This window comes from Anoplopoma fimbria, chromosome 20 (assembly GCF_027596085.1).
Source record: "Anoplopoma fimbria isolate UVic2021 breed Golden Eagle Sablefish chromosome 20, Afim_UVic_2022, whole genome shotgun sequence".
NCBI classification, from domain to species: domain Eukaryota; kingdom Metazoa; phylum Chordata; class Actinopteri; order Perciformes; family Anoplopomatidae; genus Anoplopoma; species Anoplopoma fimbria.
In genome coordinates, this window is record NC_072468.1 from 24,845,495 (window position 1) to 24,865,217 (window position 19,723).

The 19,723-nt window shown below is 41.1% G+C and overlaps 1 protein-coding gene across 1 annotated transcript; it reads right to left on the reverse strand.

Moving 5' to 3' along the window:
* Window positions 1–641: 641 nt before the first annotated feature.
* Window positions 642–19,243, reverse strand: LOC129110029 (uncharacterized). The gene is made up of 12 exons (XM_054622190.1): window positions 19,192–19,243; window positions 18,882–18,946; window positions 17,633–17,918; window positions 16,946–17,100; window positions 16,188–16,467; window positions 14,619–14,759; window positions 5,270–5,323; window positions 4,959–5,023; window positions 3,461–3,749; window positions 2,910–3,064; window positions 2,119–2,398; window positions 642–846 (listed from the first exon to the last, which is right to left on the reverse strand). Exons 2-12 carry the CDS (start codon window positions 18,940–18,942, stop codon window positions 699–701), a joined length of 1,914 nt encoding a protein of 637 aa, XP_054478165.1. The 5' UTR covers window positions 18,943–18,946; window positions 19,192–19,243; the 3' UTR covers window positions 642–698.
* Window positions 19,244–19,723: the final 480 nt, after the last annotated feature.

The following is a 19,723-nucleotide window of genomic DNA, read 5'->3' on the forward strand; positions in this document are numbered from 1 at the left end:
CTTGGTGCGGGTTATTTTAATTGATTGGGTAACAGAATGAGACAAAAGAACAAATTAAATCAGTGCGATGACAAAAAACAAACAAATTCCTTATTTAGAAACTACTGTGGTGAGATTAAATGTGCCGGGGGAGCGGTTGAACAAATCAAACGGTACACATTCAATCCGTGGCATTTTGTGAATCTGATTTCAGAGCTTTTTCTTCATGTACTACTCTTACAAAGACTAAGGTTTCATAGTGTGGAAGTAATCTCGTTGATCAAGTGCCCGTTTTTAAGAAGTGGGACTGTCGTCACACTTCCCGAAACACAGATGGTTTATTCCTGTTGCAGGAGTTTGTGTGTTTCAGATGTCTTTTATAATATTTGTCTATTTTGTCTGTATTTTAAAAAAATTAAATATTTGCCATTAGAACTATTGTTTTTCTTTGTCTTAAATGTATGTTTGAAAACTAGAAACTAGTTATATTTATATAAGACAGTCAATTTTCCTTCTTAACTTAGGTCTATTAAAGACAGTTTTATCCTAGTAACAATAGACGAAAAGTTTGTTAATAAAAAAGACAACTCAACATCAGCAATAGAAATTTTAACATATACACCAAGAAGTTCCATAAAAAAATCTCACGATGGAATCACTAATAGTTTTCAAAAGAATTTATTTTTGATTATTGTTGTGTATCGTGAACTTCTTCATCTCTAATCCAGGGGAGAGCCATACACCTCCACCTCACACAGAGTCAGATACTCTTCTCTTGGGATGACTATGTTGACGTAACGACCGTCCATCCCTTCACACTTGAACTCAGCGACACCACCTGCTGGGATACTTGTGATCTCAGCACACCTGGCAGGAGAAACAGAAACGATGTTGTTGACTCCAAAAAAAGGTTGGTCTTTGTCGGTTTAACAAAGTGCACAAAGCAGTAATAAAATCATACTTTTAACAGTAAAACCAGATGAGTTAGAATAAATAAAATATAATATAGTCCAGAAGATATAAAAATCAAGTCAGTTAAGAGTCAGGTTAAAAGGGTGCATTTAGCCAAAATTTTAAAGTTACAAATAAAACCAAAAGAATATTGTAAACACTGTTCAGTTGCCATGATAGCAAATGCACTCTTGGTTGCAAATGTAGAAACTGAGAGAGGAGCTTTCTCTGCTGACCTAAATGTGCGGCCACGTTTGGGTTTAGTAAGAGATGTAGCTTGAAGCTAAACCGCGGTCTCAAGGTTTTTTCAAGGTAATTTTTCTTGTAATAATTTATTATTTGGCCACTTGGGGGCAGCAAAACAACCATTAAAAACAACACTTATATAATATCACCTTTTAAGTTGTGGCGGCAGACATGTTAGCAAACATATGTCCATTCATTTTTGTTCTAGCCACCCGATGAAACTATATATATATAAATATATTTTATAGATTTTGGAACTTTTTGTATTGCTGCTTAAGAAGACTATTGTTTACATACAAGAATAATAAAGCAATTGTTCTTTTCTCAATTATTTGTCTTTTTTTTCTTCTAAATAATCAAAAAGAACCTATTAGAGTAGCGATGAGGAACTGAACCGATAAGCAGTTTCGATAAGAGTAGTAGTATCGATAAAATCCTAACGATACCCATCCCTAGTTGTAATCGAAGTCAATAGCCATTCTAGCAAAGTTTAGCAACTCTGTGATGTTACACAGCTAAATGCTAATGTCAGCATCAGGTTATGTTCATGTTAACCATCTTAGAACTTGTTAGCATGTTAACGTGCTAATTAACAGTAAACTCAAGTACAGCTGAGACTGATGGGAATTACATTATTGTATGCAGGTATTAAAGAACAAAGTATTGGACAAATTCAAATTTTTAAAAGTTAAGGAATCAACAAATTGAACACAGTTCGTCCTGGAAGGAAAATTAATATCTGAGCAAAATGTCACAGCAATCCATCAAAGTAGTAGTTGAGATATATCAGTCAGTAACAAAGTTGTGGACCGACCGCAAGTGAGGCTAAAGACATTGATAAGAGCAGCTGTAAAGTATGCTGTGTTGAAATAGAAAATACAAAAGTATATTAAGATGTAAATGAAGAAACCTGTGATTTTAAACGAACAGGTTGTAAACTACCTGGCGTTGTCGTTGCCGTAGTTTGCCAGAGAATCTCCGATGCGGATCTCGGCTCCGTTGAGTCGTTGTGATTCTTCCTCTCGGTTGGTTATTTTGACCGAAAACACTTTGTGGGTTTTGCGCAGATCCAGTCGCCACCAGGGGTTGACGTCGTTTTTGGTGTGAGTGCAGGAGCCGTCCTCCCACTTGCCGTCAGGATTCCCATCGATGGCGTTATATGCAGCGCCAAAGTTATACAGAGACGACTGTGAGGCTTTTCCACCGAGTGCCAGGTTCTCTCCTGCAAAACAATCACACTTACAAATATCAAAAGGGTTACCTGGGCTTCTTTGCAGTAAAAAACTAAAAATGCACACGCAACATGTGTGTCTTCTGATGCTGGTTTGTTTTTCTTGCAATGTACGATTTCATTTCTCCAATGACTCATTGAGAAAATGTGACTCAATTTGCAGTCGTTATGTAAAAATTAGAATAAAAACAGAATTAACCACCACTTATAGTACAATGACACAAAATACACTTCACTCAAGTATAACTAAATGTAGCACTCAGATGTGGATTATTCAACTTTAAATGTTAAATAAAAGGTATTGTGTAGGATGCAGGATACAGACATGATTAACCACCATCTGTAATATGATTATTTTAAATGCAAATGTAGCCCACAACATAAATAACACGAATAACGTAAAAACTGGCTTCATATTATTTTATTTATTGGTTTACACCACAGCTTATAGATGACATGAAAGTCACCGCATGCTAATTTACGTAATGGCTCAAATGCTCACCAGTCGGGGCGGGGTACCCGTAGACTTCCACTTCACAGAGTGTGAGGATTCTATTTGAACCCGGGACAAGCACAGTCACGTAACGCCCCTCCACATGTTCAGTGAAAGTCAGAGTGAACGTATTGCTTGAACCAAGTGTAGCAATTTTGCCAGCCCTAACAGAGAGAGAGAGAGAGAAAAGGAGTAAGAAACCATCACATGAATCACATTTTATACCTGTACTTCTTAAAGGTTCAATATGAAGATGAGAGAAACAGGCTTCTTGTTTTTTTTATTCTTGGAAGTCAAACTGAAGATGTCATTCTCCTCACATGTAAGAATAATGATACTACTTTTAGTCAAAAGAGGATAAAAACCCCCAACATTTTAGACATATTTTATGGAAATAGCTGCTATATTAATGATCTGAATAGTATTTAATTTAAAAAATCTGTGCTTGAAACATTCTTTAAATGTTCCTACCGGAGGTGTAAATGAGCATGATTCACATTACTTTAAAGAAAAAAGGCTAAATATTATTTTTTTTATATTTGTGGGAGATGTTTTCTTACATCCTGTTTGTGGTACCCTCACTCTGTAGAGAGTTGCCGATGTAAATCTCTGCTCCGTTGAGCCTTTCAGTGCAGCAGTCGTCTCCTCTGTTGGTGATGATGACGGAGGTGACGATGTAGGACTTCAGCAGGTCCACTCTCCACCAGGGGTTGGTCTGTTCATCAGTGTGGGTGCACGATCCCGCAGCGAATTCGGAGTTACGGTTTCCATCAATAGCATTGTAGGCAGCTGAGAACATGTACTCAGCGCGGTCTGACTGGGTCGCCTTTCCACGCAAGGCCACGTTCTCTGGGAATGAGATGGTTGAAAAACACATAAGAGAGGTATAAAAGAAGATTGTTTGTGAATTGCTAAGCATAACTCTGTGTCTGATAACTTGATGGTTCTGAGGGTGTAAAACACTGCAACTAAAGAAAAAGCATGCAAACAGACAAAGTGCAGACAACAAAACACAGAACATCGTTGCGAGTTGCTCAAGATGTTACCTGGGCATGGAGTTAAATACTCCTTAGTGTTTTAACATTATATACACTTGGTTTAAAAGCTTTAAAAGTTATGCAGTCAACTTTAGTGCGTTTCTGTATTTGTTTGTTTGCATGTGTTGCCAAATTGATTAATCTGTATCTCGTTGATTAATTAATATTTTTCCATATGTTGTGGAATTTGTTTTGTTTGTGTCTCTTTGCATGTGTTTTCTTAAATTGCAATCTGAGGAGCCATCAGGCAACTTGTTGCTCAATGCATATGCAGGAAGTTGTTGCAGACAGAAAAGAGGACGTTGGTCTTCCAATGCAGTCCAACTATATCACAATGTTATAAGAGTTGGGATTAGCTGTTGCAGCAGCAAAACATCAAATATTATATATTTAATTTGATTTTTGTGAGGAACACAAGTACATTTTAAAAATCAAGCGAGGCACTCTTAAGGTTAAAACCCTATTTAATCCTGTTTGTGTTATTTTTGATGAGGTTATGAAGTGTGATGAGGTGACAAATAAAGAATTAGGTCATGTGACCTGTGTCACATGGCATGAGAGTATAACTTATTTATAGTCATTTTGCTATTGTATGTTCAGTCGGTTTTAGTTCATGTTTGCATTTCATTTTCTCACTGTCAAGTCGTATAAGTGTTTAAGTGGGCAGTATTCTCATACACAGGTCACATGATAAAAAAATTAACAAGGAAAAAATGCATGAAACCTCAGGAAGAGCAACTGAGGAGAGATCCCTCACCCAGGATGGACATATATGCAACATTGGTCATGTGTACAGAAAAAAACAACATAATGAAATGACAGTATAAAAAACTAAAATTGAGCCAACAAAAAAATATCTTTCTTCCTTTCACCACAACTCCAAAGATTTTAGAGCAAAAGCTAAACAATCGACAGTTAAAGACGTAATTTGCATGAAGATACTACTTAAACAGGCATATGCGCATCTCTTGGTGATGATTAATAATGAAAGACTTCACAAATACTCTCAGATAATACTTACCATAAGTGTAAGCTGAGCGTGTCTCCAGGAGGAGCAGCAGAACGAAAACGCTTGCTTTCATTTTTCTGGTTGAGAGAATCATTTATTTACCATATTTATAGAAGAATAACACGTTTTGTTCATTATTAGTGATTTAAACAACAAGGTTGAATGTCTTAGATTTAAACAATAAGATAAGGAAGCTGCTGTTCAGTAAAATTACATATACATAATATAAGTATTTAGTTACATTTCACAATTATAGTTAACAATATCACAACTATTATTAATGTACTGAGATGATCTGATGCCTCTAAGAAATTAAATGTTACCTGGAGATCCCGAGAGTCTGATGATTCAATGAAATGGAAAAAACTTCCAAAACCCTGAAAAATAAGCATTCCTGTGCTCTTTATATACATCTTTGTGAAACCTTATCCAACCAATCATCAGAAATCAGATCATGTTCATCCTCAACACTTATCCAATCACATCCCATCGGTTTACTCCCATGCACATGTTCTTCCCTTCCCTAAACTCGTGAATTAAATTTCAGAAGTACATTCAAATAAGTGTGCCAAAGATCACACAAATCAATTCCTCACCAAAATCTATCTAATGTACAACTTTATATAACTTGTTAAGTTGAACCCAATAACATGTTTGTTAAGATCATCTGTTGTAACATCGTGCCAGGAAAGATGGGAAATAAGAATAACCTGTCCGGTAAAAGTATAATTTGTCCTGCCAAGGAGGTTAGCTTTGTGTTGGCTGAACGCCCAGATGTGTGTGTGTAGGAGTACATGAGTAAATACAGAATCATTCAGCCAGTATAAACGGCATACATTTTAACGACAAACTGAGAATTAATAAGGGAATTGAGATACTACACACATCAGACAGATACGCATAAGATACATTTATGGAGATTTAAGGTACAGACGAGAAGGGCTGCAGTCGTATTTGGATCCGTTGCGGTTCTTGTTATTCTATTAATGCCAACAGCTCTGATGTGGTGGATGCATTGTGTTAAGACAGGGACAGATTGTTGACATAGAAAAAGCAGAGTATAATGATAAAATGTCTAATGTCTCCTTGTTAGAAGTGGGACATCCCTGATTACTTGGCTTGTGCCTGAAAAATACATGTTTAGTGAAAAATACGTGTTAAGTGAAAAGTGAGTTTTTATTAAAACTAGAGAGGAACTCTATGTAGTTTGCAGCGCTGTACAATTGCACTGGTTTTATTTTATTTTGTCCATCCAATTTAAATCAAAAAAGGTTAACATAAATAATAGAAACACCTTTCAGTATAACGCAATACAATATACCCATTCCCTCCTTTCTTTTTTTTCTCATTTGTGTGATGCAGATTCTGTGTTTGCTGGGGCCATGCCCACCATGGCCAGCGTGAAGCTCTCCAAAGGTCGGCCCATCGTCAACCACCCCCACTACGAAGACGCTGGTCTGAGGTCAGTGGAGGTCACAGCAGCACAACTGCTCTTTTGCTCAGATGAGACACAGAAAGGTTTTTGTTTTTTTTGGGATGATATATAATTTTATTTAAAGTTTGTGTAAAATCTCCTTCTCTTTAGCTGGATAAATCATATTAAACAGGATATGTCACAATAAACACTATTAACAAATTACAGGAGAAATTATTTGTCACAACCTTGTTACACTGCTTTACATAACCAGACAGTAAGATTACCATTCAAACATCAAAATTAATACATTTGTCTTAAAATCTAATTAATATAAAGCATTAATATTGAAATCTGAACTACTGGAACATGAAACTCCTGTGTTGGCAGATTTTCTGGACAGGCAAGAGTGGATGTTAAGCAAATATTTAAAGTTCAAAGTTCTCCATTAAGAAACAGAGTTTTATGGTTGGTTCAGTCGTCATTCATATAACTGTGGGGGGTTTATGGCTTCTGTAATGTTGCACTTGTTTTGTTTTTTTGTCACAATTTAGTATCATTTTGTTTCAGTGCTGTATTATAGACCAAACACCTTGTTGACCCAAAGTGCTTGAAAAAAATATATTAACATGATACAATTTTAATAAAGGGTTAGGGTTAGGGTTAGAACTCCTCCGAGGCCGCAGAGTCAGAATCCTTGAAGGCTGAGGCAAGGCGGAGATGCAGAACCCCTCTGGAGGGGGCGAACAGGAGGACAACCAAGGCGGAGAGGCAGAACCCCTCTCGGGGGGGCGAACTGGAGGATGACCAGGCCGACGGGGCCTCCCTGGGGGTCGGCCACGAAGACGACCAGGCCGACGGATCCCCTCTGGAGGTCGGGCGAGGGTCGGGCGAGGGTCTCTCGAGGCGGGCGGACCCTCTCTGGAGGTCGGGCGAGGGTCTTTCGAGGTGGGCGGATCCTCTCTGGAGGTCGGGCGAGGGTCTCTCGAGGCGGGCGGATCCTCTCTGGAGGTCGGGTGAGGGTCTCTCGAGGCGGGCGGATCCTCTCTGGAGGTCGGGCGAGAGGCTCTGGAGACTGGGGCTCTGGAGACTGGGGCTCTCGCGGCAAGGTCTCTTGGACCTGGGGCTCTGGCGGCAAGGCGGGAACAGGAGCAGGGGGATGCTGCGACCAAGCGGGAACAGCAGCAGGGGGACGCTGCGACCCAGCGGGAACAAGAGCAGGGGGACGCTGTGACCCAGCGGAAGCAGGTGGATGCTGCAGCCGGCCCAGCCGACGGGTCAGGAGGTGCAGGAGTCGGCCGGAGCGCCGACGGATCAGGAGGTGCAGGAGTCGGCCGGAGCACCGACGAGTCAAGAGTCGGCCGGAGAGCCGATGGTTCTGGAGGTGCAGGAGTTGGCAGGAAAGCCAACGGGTCAGGAGGTGAAGGAGTCGGCAGGAAAGCCGACTGGTCAGTAGGTGAAGGAGTCGGCATGAAAGCCGACGGGTCAGTAGGTAAAGGAGTCGGCATGAAAGCCGACGGGTCAGGAGGTGAAGGAGTCGGCAGGAAAGCCGACTGGACAGGAGTCGGCAGGAACGCCGACTGGTCAGGAGTCGGCAGGGACGCCGACGGGACAGGAGGTGCAGGTGTCGGCCGGAGCGCCGACGGATCAGGAGGTGCAGGAGTCGGCCGGAGCGCCGACGAGTCAAGAGTCGGCCGGAGAGCCGACGGTTCTGGAGGTGCAGGAGTCGGCAGGGGCGCCGACGGGTCAGGAGTCGGCCGGAACGCCGACTGGTCAGGAGTCGGCAGGAACACCGACTGGTCAGGAGTCGGCAGGAACGCCGACTGGTCAGGAGTCGGCAGGAACACCGACGGTCAGGTCGGCCGGGACGCCGTCGGCAGGAATGCCGACGGGTCAGGAGTCGGCCGGGACGCCGACGGGTCAGGAGTCGGCAGGAACGCCGACTGGACAGTACGTAAAACTACGGTACATAAAACAGCATAATGTAAAACCACTATACCTAAACGGTATGTAAAACAACGGTACGTAAAACAACGGTACGTAAAACAACGGTACGTAAAACAACGGTAAAAACAACGGTAAAAACAACGGTACCTAAAACAACGGTACCTAAAACAAATGTAAAACAACAGAATGTAAAACAACGGTGCGTAAAAAGCGTTGTGTGAACATTTGCCTTTGTTTTCACACGGGACACTAACAGTGGTCTCCTGGGTGAAAATCCTGTGTTTTGTGTAGACCCAGAACACGCTGGAGAGATTATATATCTCGTCTGGCCTGGGAACGCCTCGGGGTCCCCCAGGAGGAGCTGGAAAGTGTTGCTGGGGAGAAGGACGTCTGGAGGACCCTCCTTAGCTTGCTGCCCCCGCGACCCGGCCCCGGATAAGCGGAGGAAATGGATGGATGGATGGATATTAATACTAACAGCTCTGATGTGGTGGATGCATTGTGTTAAGACAGGGACATATTGTTGACATAGAAAAAGCAGAGTATAATGATAAAATGTCTAATGAAAAATACATGTTTAGTGAAAAATACGTGTTTAGTGAAAAGTGAGTTTTTATTAAAACTAGAGAGGAACTCTATGTAGTTTGCAGTGCTGTTGAATTGTACTGGTTTTATTTTATTTTGTCCATCCAATTTAAATCAAAAAAGGTTAACATAAATAATAGAAACACCTTTCAGTATAACGCAATACAATATACCCATTCCCTCCTTTCTTTTTTTTCTCATTTGTGTGATGCAGATTCTGTGTTTGCTGGGGCCATGCCCACCATGGCCAGCGTGAAGCTCTCCAAAGGTCGGCCCATCGTCAACCACCCCCACTACGAAGACGCTGGTCTGAGGTCAGTGGAGGTCACAGCAGCACAACTGCTCTTTTGCTCAGATGAGACACAGAAAGGTTTTTGTTTTTTTTGGGATGATATATAATTTTATTTAAAGTTTGTGTAAAATCTCCTTCTCTTTAGCTGGATAAATCATATTAAACAGGATATGTCACAATAAACACTATTAACAAATTACAGGAGAAATTATTTGTCACAACCTTGTTACACTGCTTTACATAACCAGACAGTAAGATTACCATTCAAACATCAAAATTAATACATTTGTCTTAAAATCTAATTAATATAAAGCATTAATATTGAAATCTGAACTACTGGAACATGAAACTCCTGTGTTGGCAGATTTTCTGGACAGGCAAGAGTGGATGTTAAGCAAATATTTAAAGTTCAAAGTTCTCCATTAAGAAACAGAGTTTTATGGTTGGTTCAGTCGTCATTCATATAACTGTGGGGGGTTTATGGCTTCTGTAATGTTGCACTTGTTTTGTTTTTTTGTCACAATTTAGTATCATTTTGTTTCAGTGCTGTATTATAGACCAAACACCTTGTTGACCCAAAGTGCTTGAAAAAAATATATTAACATGATACAATTTTAATAAAGGGTTAGGGTTAGGGTTAGAACTCCTCCGAGGCCGCAGAGTCAGAATCCTTGAAGGCTGAGGCAAGGCGGAGATGCAGAACCCCTCTGGAGGGGGCGAACAGGAGGACAACCAAGGCGGAGAGGCAGAACCCCTCTCGGGGGCGAACTGGAGGATGACCAGGCCGACGGGGCCTCCCTGGGGGTCGGCCACGAAGACGACCAGGCCGACGGATCCCCTCTGGAGGTCGGGCGAGGGTCGGGCGAGGGTCTCTCGAGGCGGGCGGACCCTCTCTGGAGGTCGGGCGAGGGTCTTTCGAGGTGGGCGGATCCTCTCTGGAGGTCGGGCGAGGGTCTCTCGAGGCGGGCGGATCCTCTCTGGAGGTCGGGTGAGGGTCTCTCGAGGCGGGCGGATCCTCTCTGGAGGTCGGGCGAGAGGCTCTGGAGACTGGGGCTCTGGAGACTGGGGCTCTCGCGGCAAGGTCTCTTGGACCTGGGGCTCTGGCGGCAAGGCGGGAACAGGAGCAGGGGGATGCTGCGACCAAGCGGGAACAGCAGCAGGGGACGCTGCGACCCAGCGGGAACAAGAGCAGGGGGACGCTGTGACCCAGCGGAAGCAGGTGGATGCTGCAGCCGGCCCAGCCGACGGGTCAGGAGGTGCAGGAGTCGGCCGGAGCGCCGACGGATCAGGAGGTGCAGGAGTCGGCCGGAGCACCGACGAGTCAAGAGTCGGCCGGAGAGCCGATGGTTCTGGAGGTGCAGGAGTTGGCAGGAAAGCCAACGGGTCAGGAGGTGAAGGAGTCGGCAGGAAAGCCGACTGGTCAGTAGGTGAAGGAGTCGGCATGAAAGCCGACGGGTCAGTAGGTAAAGGAGTCGGCATGAAAGCCGACGGGTCAGGAGGTGAAGGAGTCGGCAGGAAAGCCGACTGGACAGGAGTCGGCAGGAACGCCGACTGGTCAGGAAGTCGGCAGGGACGCCGACGGGACAGGAGGTGCAGGTATTCGGCCGGAGCGCGGCCGGAGCGCCGACGGATCAGGAGGTGCAGGAGTCGGCCGGAGCGCCGACGAGTCAAGAGTCGGCCGGAGAGCCGACGGTTCTGGAGGTGCAGGAGTCGGCAGGGGCGCCGACGGGTCAGGAGTCGGCCGGAACGCCGACTGGTCAGGAGTCGGCAGGAATGCCGACGGGTCAGGAGTCGGCCGGGACGCCGACGGGTCAGGAGTTGGCAGGAACGCCGACGGTCAGGAGTCGGCAGGCAGAAGGAGTCGGCAGGAACGCCGACTGGACAGTACGTAAAACTACGGTACATAAAACAGCATAATGTAAAACCACTATACCTAAACGGTAAAAACAACGGTACGTAAAACTACGGTACGTAAAACAACGGTACGTAAAACAACGGTACGTAAAACAACGGTACGTAAAACAACGGTAAATAAAACAACGGTACCTAAAACAACGGTACCTAAAACAAATGTAAAACAACAGAATGTAAAACAACGGTGCGTAAAAAGCGTTGTGTGAACATTTGCCTTTGTTTTCACACGGGACACTAACAGTGGTCTCCTGGGTGAAAATCCTGTGTTTTGTGTAGACCCAGAACACGCTGGAGAGATTATATATCTCGTCTGGCCTGGGAACGCCTCGGGGTCCCCCAGGAGGAGCTGGAAAGTGTTGCTGGGGAGAAGGACGTCTGGAGGACCCTCCTTAGCTTGCTGCCCCCGCGACCCGGCCCCGGATAAGCGGAGGAAATGGATGGATGGATGGATATTAATACTAACAGCTCTGATGTGGTGGATGCATTGTGTTAAGACAGGGACATATTGTTGACATAGAAAAAGCAGAGTATAATGATAAAATGTCTAATGAAAAATACATGTTTAGTGAAAAATACGTGTTTCGTGAAAAGTGAGTTTTTATTAAAACTAGAGAGGAACTCTATGTAGTTTGCAGTGCTGTTGAATTGTACTGGTTTTATTTTATTTTGTCCATCCAATTTAAATCAAAAAAGGTTAACATAAATAATAGAAACACCTTTCAGTATAACGCAATACAATATACCCATTCCCTCCTTTCTTTTTTTTTTCTCATTTGTGTGATGCAGATTCTGTGTTTGCTGGGGCCATGCCCACCATGGCCAGCGTGAAGCTCTCCAAAGGTCGGCCCATCGTCAACCACCCCCACTACGAAGACGCTGGTCTGAGGTCAGTGGAGGTCACAGCAGCACAACTGCTCTTTTGCTCACATGAGACACAGAAAGAGTTTTTTGGGGGATGTGATGAGATATAATTTTATTTAAAGTTTGTGTAAAATCTCCTTCTCTTTAGCTGGATAAATCATATTAAACAGGATATGTCACAATAAACACTATTAACAAATTACAGGAGAAATAATTTGTCACAACCTTGTTACACTGCTTTACATAACCAGACAGTAAGATTACCATTCAAACTTCAAAATGAATACATTTGTCTTAAAATCTAATTAATGTAAAGCATTAATATTGAAATCTGAACTACTGGAACATGAAACTCCTGTGTTGGCTGATTTTCTGGACAGGCAAGAGTGGATGTTAAGCAATATTTAAAGTTCAAAGTTCTCCATTAAGAAACACAGAGTTTTATGGTTGGTTCAGTCGTCATTCATATAACACTGTGGGTGGTTTATGGCTTCTGTAATATTGCACTTGTTTTGTTTTTTTGTCACAATTTAGTATTATTTTGTTTCAGTGCTGTATTATAGACCAAACACCTTGTTGACCCAAAGTGCTTAAAAAAATATATTAACATAATACAATTTTCATAAATAATAATCAATACTACAACCTTCTGTGTGGAGTTTGCATGTTCTCCCTGTGTCAGCGTGGGTTCTCTCCGGGTTCTCCGGCTTCCTCCCACAGTCTAAAGACATGCAGCTTAGGTTCATTGAAGACTCTAAATTGCCCGTAGGTGTGAATGTGAGCGTGAGTGGTTGTCTGTCTATATATGTCTGCCCTGTGATAGGCTGGCGACCTGTCCAGGGTGTACCCTGCCTTCACCCATTGACAGCTGGGATCGGCTCCAGCACCCCCGCGACCCTTAACTGGATAAGCGGTTATGGAAGATGGATGGATAATCAATACTATAGATATGATGACTAAGTGAAGTTATAGTAAAGGCATTTCAATCAGGAGAGACTTCAGTAACATTTTACAATAATTTATTACACATAAAAATGAATATTGCAAAGTCTTTGGCGATTGGACTCCATGGTGAAACCGTCTAACAGAGGGGCAGTAATGCTGAGGTTAGGCAGGTACAATCCCCCAAAAGAGATAATTATTTTATATAAATATATAAAATAAATAACTTACCTACTGCTGCAGAGAACTCCTAAGCAGAAACAGAAGATTAGTCATGAGAGAAAGTATATGGATAAAACTTGTTAGAAGGAGCTTGTATGAATTAAAGTTAGGCCAGAGAGTTAAGAGGGGTCAAGTAAAAGGATAGGGTAGGGTATAGATAGACCGTAGACAAGGATAGGGGGTCTCGATAAACCGCAGAAAAGGATAGTGCGGGTCTAGATAGACCACAGTAAAGTCTGGTGTGATCTTGACAGATCACGGAATTGATAGCGGGGGCCTCGACAGACCGCAGGAAAGGACCGACCGCAGGAAAGGATGTTGCTCCCGAAGGCTTTGCCATCGGTGTGGACTGGATGTTGTATGAATGTTAGTTAGAGTCTGATGGGCAGGTGGCACCTTGCATGGTAGCCCTGTCAATGGGTGAATGGGTTAATATAAGCTTTGAGCTACTGATTGTAAGTCGCTTTGGATAAAAGCGTCTGCTAAATGACTGTAATGTAAATGTAATGTAATGTAAAAACAACGGTACATAAAACAACGGTACCTAAAACAACTGTACCTAAAACGGTAAATAAAACAACGGTACCTAAAACAACGGTACCTAAAACAACGGTAAATAAAACAACTGTACCTAAAACAACGGTAAATAAAACAACGGTACCTAAAACAACGGTACCTAAAACAACGGTAAATAAAACAACGGTACCTAAAACAACGGTACCTAAAACAACGGTACCTAAAACAACGGTATGTAAAACAATTGTACGTAAAACTACCTAACATAAAAAAACAATGTTATGTAAAACCACTGTACAACAGTACTTAAAACAACAGTACTTAAAACAAATGTAAAACAACAGATTGTAAAACAACAGAATGTAAAACAACAGAATGTAAAACAACAGAATGTAAAACAACGTGTGAACATTTGCCTTTGTTTTCACACGGGACACTAACAGTGGTCTCCTGGGTGAAAATCCTGTGTTTTGCAATTCTTCAGTCCAAGGCCCAGCATCGCTGTTCCCTTCAGGAGTGATATCTCGCTGCACATTCAAGTGAACAGCACAAATTGATTAAAACTCTATAAGTCTTATCCGTAAGTATGTGATGGTGTATTGATGTTTAAGTGCTTCAATCAATGATGAAACATTTTCTGTCCTGTTTATGCTAAATGTATCACTCTGTGGTGGTCGAAACTTTAAATGCAAGAAAAAAGGTTTTGATTCAGACCAATAATGATGAAATGAAAAGAACAGGTGTGGATGTGTTAATGATTTAATTGTATTTTATCACAGATTACAGACAGTTTTATCCTAGTAACAATAGACGAAAAGTTTGTTAATAAAAAAGACAACTCAACATCAGCAATAGAAATTTTAACATATACACCAAGAAGTTCCATAAAAAAATCTCACAATGGAATCACTGTAATAGTTTTCAAAAGAACTTATTTTTGATTATTGTTGTGTATCGTGAACTTCTTCATCTCTAATCCAGGGGAGAGCCATACACCTCCACCTCACACAGACTCAGAAACTCTTCTCTTGGGATGACTATGTTGACGTAACGACCGTCCATCCCTTCACACTTGAACTCAGCGACACCACCTGCTGGGATACTTGTGATCTCAGCACACCTGGCAGGAGAAACAGAAACGATGTTGTTGACTCCAAAAAAAGGTTGGTCTTTGTCGGTTTAACAAAGTGCACAAAGCAGTAATAAAATCATACTTTTAACAGTAAAATCAGATGAGTTAGAATAAATAAAATATAATATAGTCCAGAAGATATAAAAATCAAGTCAGTTAAGAGTCAGGTTAAAAGGGTGCATTTAGCTGAAATTAAAAAAATGACAACAAAAACAGCAGAAGAAGCTAGGCAGATTGTGAACACCGATTTAGTCCACAGCTCAGTTGCCATGACAGCAAATGCACCGTCATCCTTGGTTGCAAATGTAGAAACTGAGAGAGGAGCATTCTCTGCTGACCTAAATGTGCGGCGATGTTTGGGTTTAGTAAGAGATGTAATTTGGAGCTAAACCGATAATGCTTTTAAACTGACGGCCTCAAGTTTTTTGTTTTTGATACCAGTTTTTCCTGCAATAATTGATTATTTGGCCACTTGGGGGCAGCAAAACAATCAGTAAAAACTAAATTTACATATTATCACCTTTTAAGTTGTGGCGGCAAACATATTTATATTCATTGTTTTTCTAGCCACCCGATGAAACTATATATATATTTATATAAAACATTTTTTTATAGAGTTTTGGACTTTTTATATTGCTGCTTAAGAAAGAATATTTGTTTATATACAAGATTAATAAAACAATGTAAATTATTTTTCTTAATTAATTGTCTTTTGTTCTCTCTAAATAATGAAAAAGAACCTATAAGAGTGGCGATAAGGAACTGAACCGATAAGCAGTTTCGATAAGAGTAGTAGTATCGATAAAATCCTAACGATACCCATCCCTAATTGTAATCGAAGTCAAAAGCCATTCTAGCAAAGTGTAGCAACTCTGTGATGCTAACGTCAGCATCAGGTTATGTTCATGATAACCATCTTAGTTAAACGTGTTAGCATGTTAACGTGCTAATTAGCAGTAAACTCAAAAGTACAGCTGAGACGGATGGGAATTACAGTCAGTAACAAAGTTGTGGACCGACCGCAAGTGAGGCTAAAGACATTGGGGGCGGCTGTGGCGTAGTGGAGAGCAAGGTAGTTCGATACCCGGCTTCGGCAGTCGATGTGTCCTTGGGCAAGATACCAGTTCGGGAGCAAAATTAACCCCAAATTGCTCCCGAAGGCTTGCCATCGGTGTGTGCATGTTAGTTAGAGTCTGATGGTGGCGCCTTGCATGGTAGCCTGTCATCAGTGTGTGAATGGGTGAATGATATGTAATATACTACTGATTGTAAGTCGCTTTGGATAAAAGCGTCTGACTGTAATGTAATGTAATAAGAGCAGCTGTAAAGTATGCTGTGTTGAAATAGAAAATACAAAAGTATATTAAGATGTAAATGAAGAAACCTGTGATTTTAAACGAACAGGTTGTAAACTACCTGGCGTTGTCGTTGCCGTAGTTTGCCAGAGAATCTCCGATGCGGATCTCGGCTCCGTTGAGTCGTTCTGAGTCTTCCTCTCGGTTGGTTATTTTGACCGAAAACACTTTGTGGGTTTTGCGCAGATCCAGTCGCCACCAGGGGTTGACGTCGTTTTTGGTGTGAGTGCAGGAGCCGTCCTCCCACTTGCCGTCAGGATTCCCATCGATGGCGTTATATGCAGCGCCAAAGTCATACAGAGACGACTGTGAGGCTTTTCCACCGAGTGCCAGGTTCTCTCCTGCAAAACAATCACACTTACAAATATCAAAAGGGTTACCTGGGCTTCTTTGCAGTAAAAAACTAAAAATGCAACATGTGTGTCTTCTGATGCTGGTTTGTTTTTCTTGCAATGTACGATTTCATTTCTCCAATGACTCATTGAGAAAATGTGACTCAATTTGCAGTCGAATAAAAACAGAATTAACCACCACTTATAGTACAATGACACAAAATACACTACAAATACACTTACATAAAACTAAATATAGCACTCAATTAAACTTTAAATGTTAAATAAAAGGTATTGTGTCGGGTGCAGGATACAGACACCATCTGTAATATGATTATTAATTAAATGCAAATGTAGCCTTCAACATAAATAACATGAATTGCATAAAAACTGACTTCATATTATTTTATTTATTGGTTTACACCACAGCTTATAGATGACATGAAAGTCACCGCATGCTAATTTACGTAATGGCTCAAATGCTCACCAGTCGGGGCGGGGTACCCGTAGACTTCCACTTCACAGAGTGTGAGGATTCTATTTGAGCCCCGGACAAGCACAGTCACGTAACGCCCCTCCACACGTTCAGTGAAAGTCAGAGTGAACGAATCACCTGAACCAATTTTAGCAATTTTGCCAGCCCTAACAGAGAGAGAGAGAGAGAAAAGGAGTAAGAAACCATCACATGAATCACATTTTATACCTGTACTTCTTAAAGGTTCAATATGAAGATGAGAGAAACAGGCTTCTTGTTTTTTTATTCTTGGAAGTCAAACTGAAGATGTCATTCTCCTCACATGTAAGAATAGATACTACTTTTAGTCAAAAGAGGATAAAATAACCCCAACATTTTAGACATATTTTATGGAAATAACTCAGGTGGTGCTATATATATCTCTCGCCTCAACATGGAGACAGCTGAGCCGGCAGTTTGCAGCTAACAGCGCAAACAACAGCAAAAGCGCTGATTACACCTCATTACTCCCCTACAACTTTAGCAAATAGTTGTTTGCTGCTATATTAATGATCTGAATAGTATTTAATTAAAAAATCCGTGCTTGAAACATTCTTTAAATGTTTCTACTGGAGGTGTAAATGAGCATTATTCACATTACTTTAAAGAAAAAAGGCAAAATAAAAGTTTTAATTTTATTTATGGGAGATGTTTTCTTACATCGGGTTGGTGGGACCATCGTCATGTGAAGAGTTGTCGATGTAAATCTCTGCTCCGTTGAGCCTTTGGGCGCAGCAGTCTCCTCTGTTGGTGATGATGATGGAGGTGACGATGTAGGACTTCAGCAGGTCCACTCTCCACCAGGGGTCGGTCTTTTCATCAGTGTGGGTGCACGATCCCGCATGGAATTCGGAGTTACGGTTTCCATCAATAGCATTGTAGGCAGCTGAAAACGTGTGCTCATAGCGGTCTGACTGGGTCGCCTTTCCACGCAAGGCCACGTTCTCTGGGAATGAGACGTTTTGAAAATCACATGAGATATAAAGGAAGATTGTTTGTGAATTGCTAAGCATAACTCTGTCTCTGATAACTTGATGGTTCTGAGAGTGCAACACATTGCAACTAAAGAAAAAGCATGCAAACAGACAAAGTGCAGACAACAAAACACAGAAAATCGTTGCGAGTTGCTCAAGATGTTACCTGGGCATGGAGTTAAATACTCCTTAGTGTTTTAACATTATATACACTTGGTTTGAATGCTTTAAAAGTTATGTAGTCAACTTTAGTGCGTTTCTGTATTTGATTGTGTTTGCATGTGTTGCCAAATTGATTAATCTGTATCTCGTTGATTAATTAATATTTTTCCATACTTTGTTGTGGAATTTGTTTTGTTTGTGTCTCTTTGCATGTGTTTTCTTAAGTTGCAATCTGAGGAGCCACCAGGCAACTTGTTGCTCAATGCATATGCAGGAAGTTGTTGCAGACAAGTTTGCAGAAAAGAGGACGTTGGTTTTCCAATGCAGTCCAACTATATCACAATGTTATAAGAGTTTAGCTGTTGCAGCTGCAAAACATAAAACATGTATTTAATTTGAGGAGTGAAATTCATTTTTGTGTAGATCACAAGTACATTTTAAAAAACATCCGAGGCACTCTGATTGTAGGTTAAAACTTTATTTAATCCTGGTTGTGTTCTTCTTGATAAGGTTATGAAGTGTGATGAGGGGAAAAATGCAAGAAACCTCAGGAAGATAATGAAATTGCAGTATGAAAAACTAAGATTGAGCAAACAAAAAATGTCTTACTTCCTTTCACCACAACTCCAAAGATTTTAGAGGGTAAGCTAAACAACCGACAGTTAAAAACTTTATTTACATGAAGATACTAGTTACTTTCCTTGCTAACAAACAGACATGTGTGCATTTCCTGGTATAATGAAACTTCACAAATACTCTCAGATAATACTTACCATAAGTGTAAACTGAGCGTGTCTCCAGGAGGAGCAGCAGAACGAAAACGCTTGCTTTCATTTTTCTGGTTGAGAGAATCATTTATTTACCATATTTATAAAAAAAGAACACGTTTTGTTCTTTATTAGTGATTTAAACAACAAGGTTGAATATTGAATTTAAACAAAAAGATAAGGAAACTGCTGTTCAGTAAAATTGCATATATATGAGTATAAGTATTTAGTTACATTTCACAATTATGGTTAACAATATCACAACTATTATTAATGTACTGAGATGATCTGATGCCTCTAAGAAATTAAATGTTACCTGGAGATCCCGACAGTCTGATGATTCAATGAAATGGAAAACAACTTCCAAACCCCTGAAAAATAAGCATTCCTGTGCTCTTTATATACATCTTTGTGAAACCTTATCCAACCAATCATCAGAAATCAGATCAAATTCATCCTCAACACTTATCCAATCACATCCCATCGGTTTACTCCCATGCACATGTTCTTCCCTTCCCTAAACTCGTGAATTAAATTTCAGAAGTACATTCAAAGAAGTGTGCCAAAGATCACACACATCAATTCCTCACCAATAATAGTGGTTCAAGAGTAGGTAAAGTATCTTTAATAAAACCATAATATAAATGTATTCCTACACTCACTTAGTGTCATGGGTGGAATTACATTTACTCAAGTATTGTACTTAGGTTTTGGGGTATTTGATTTTTCCCATTTCATATTACTTTATACTTCTACTGTATTACACCTCGGAGGGAAATATTGCACTTTTTACTCCACTTTATTTGTCCAAAAACTAATGTTACTTTGCAGATTATGATTTCGCAATC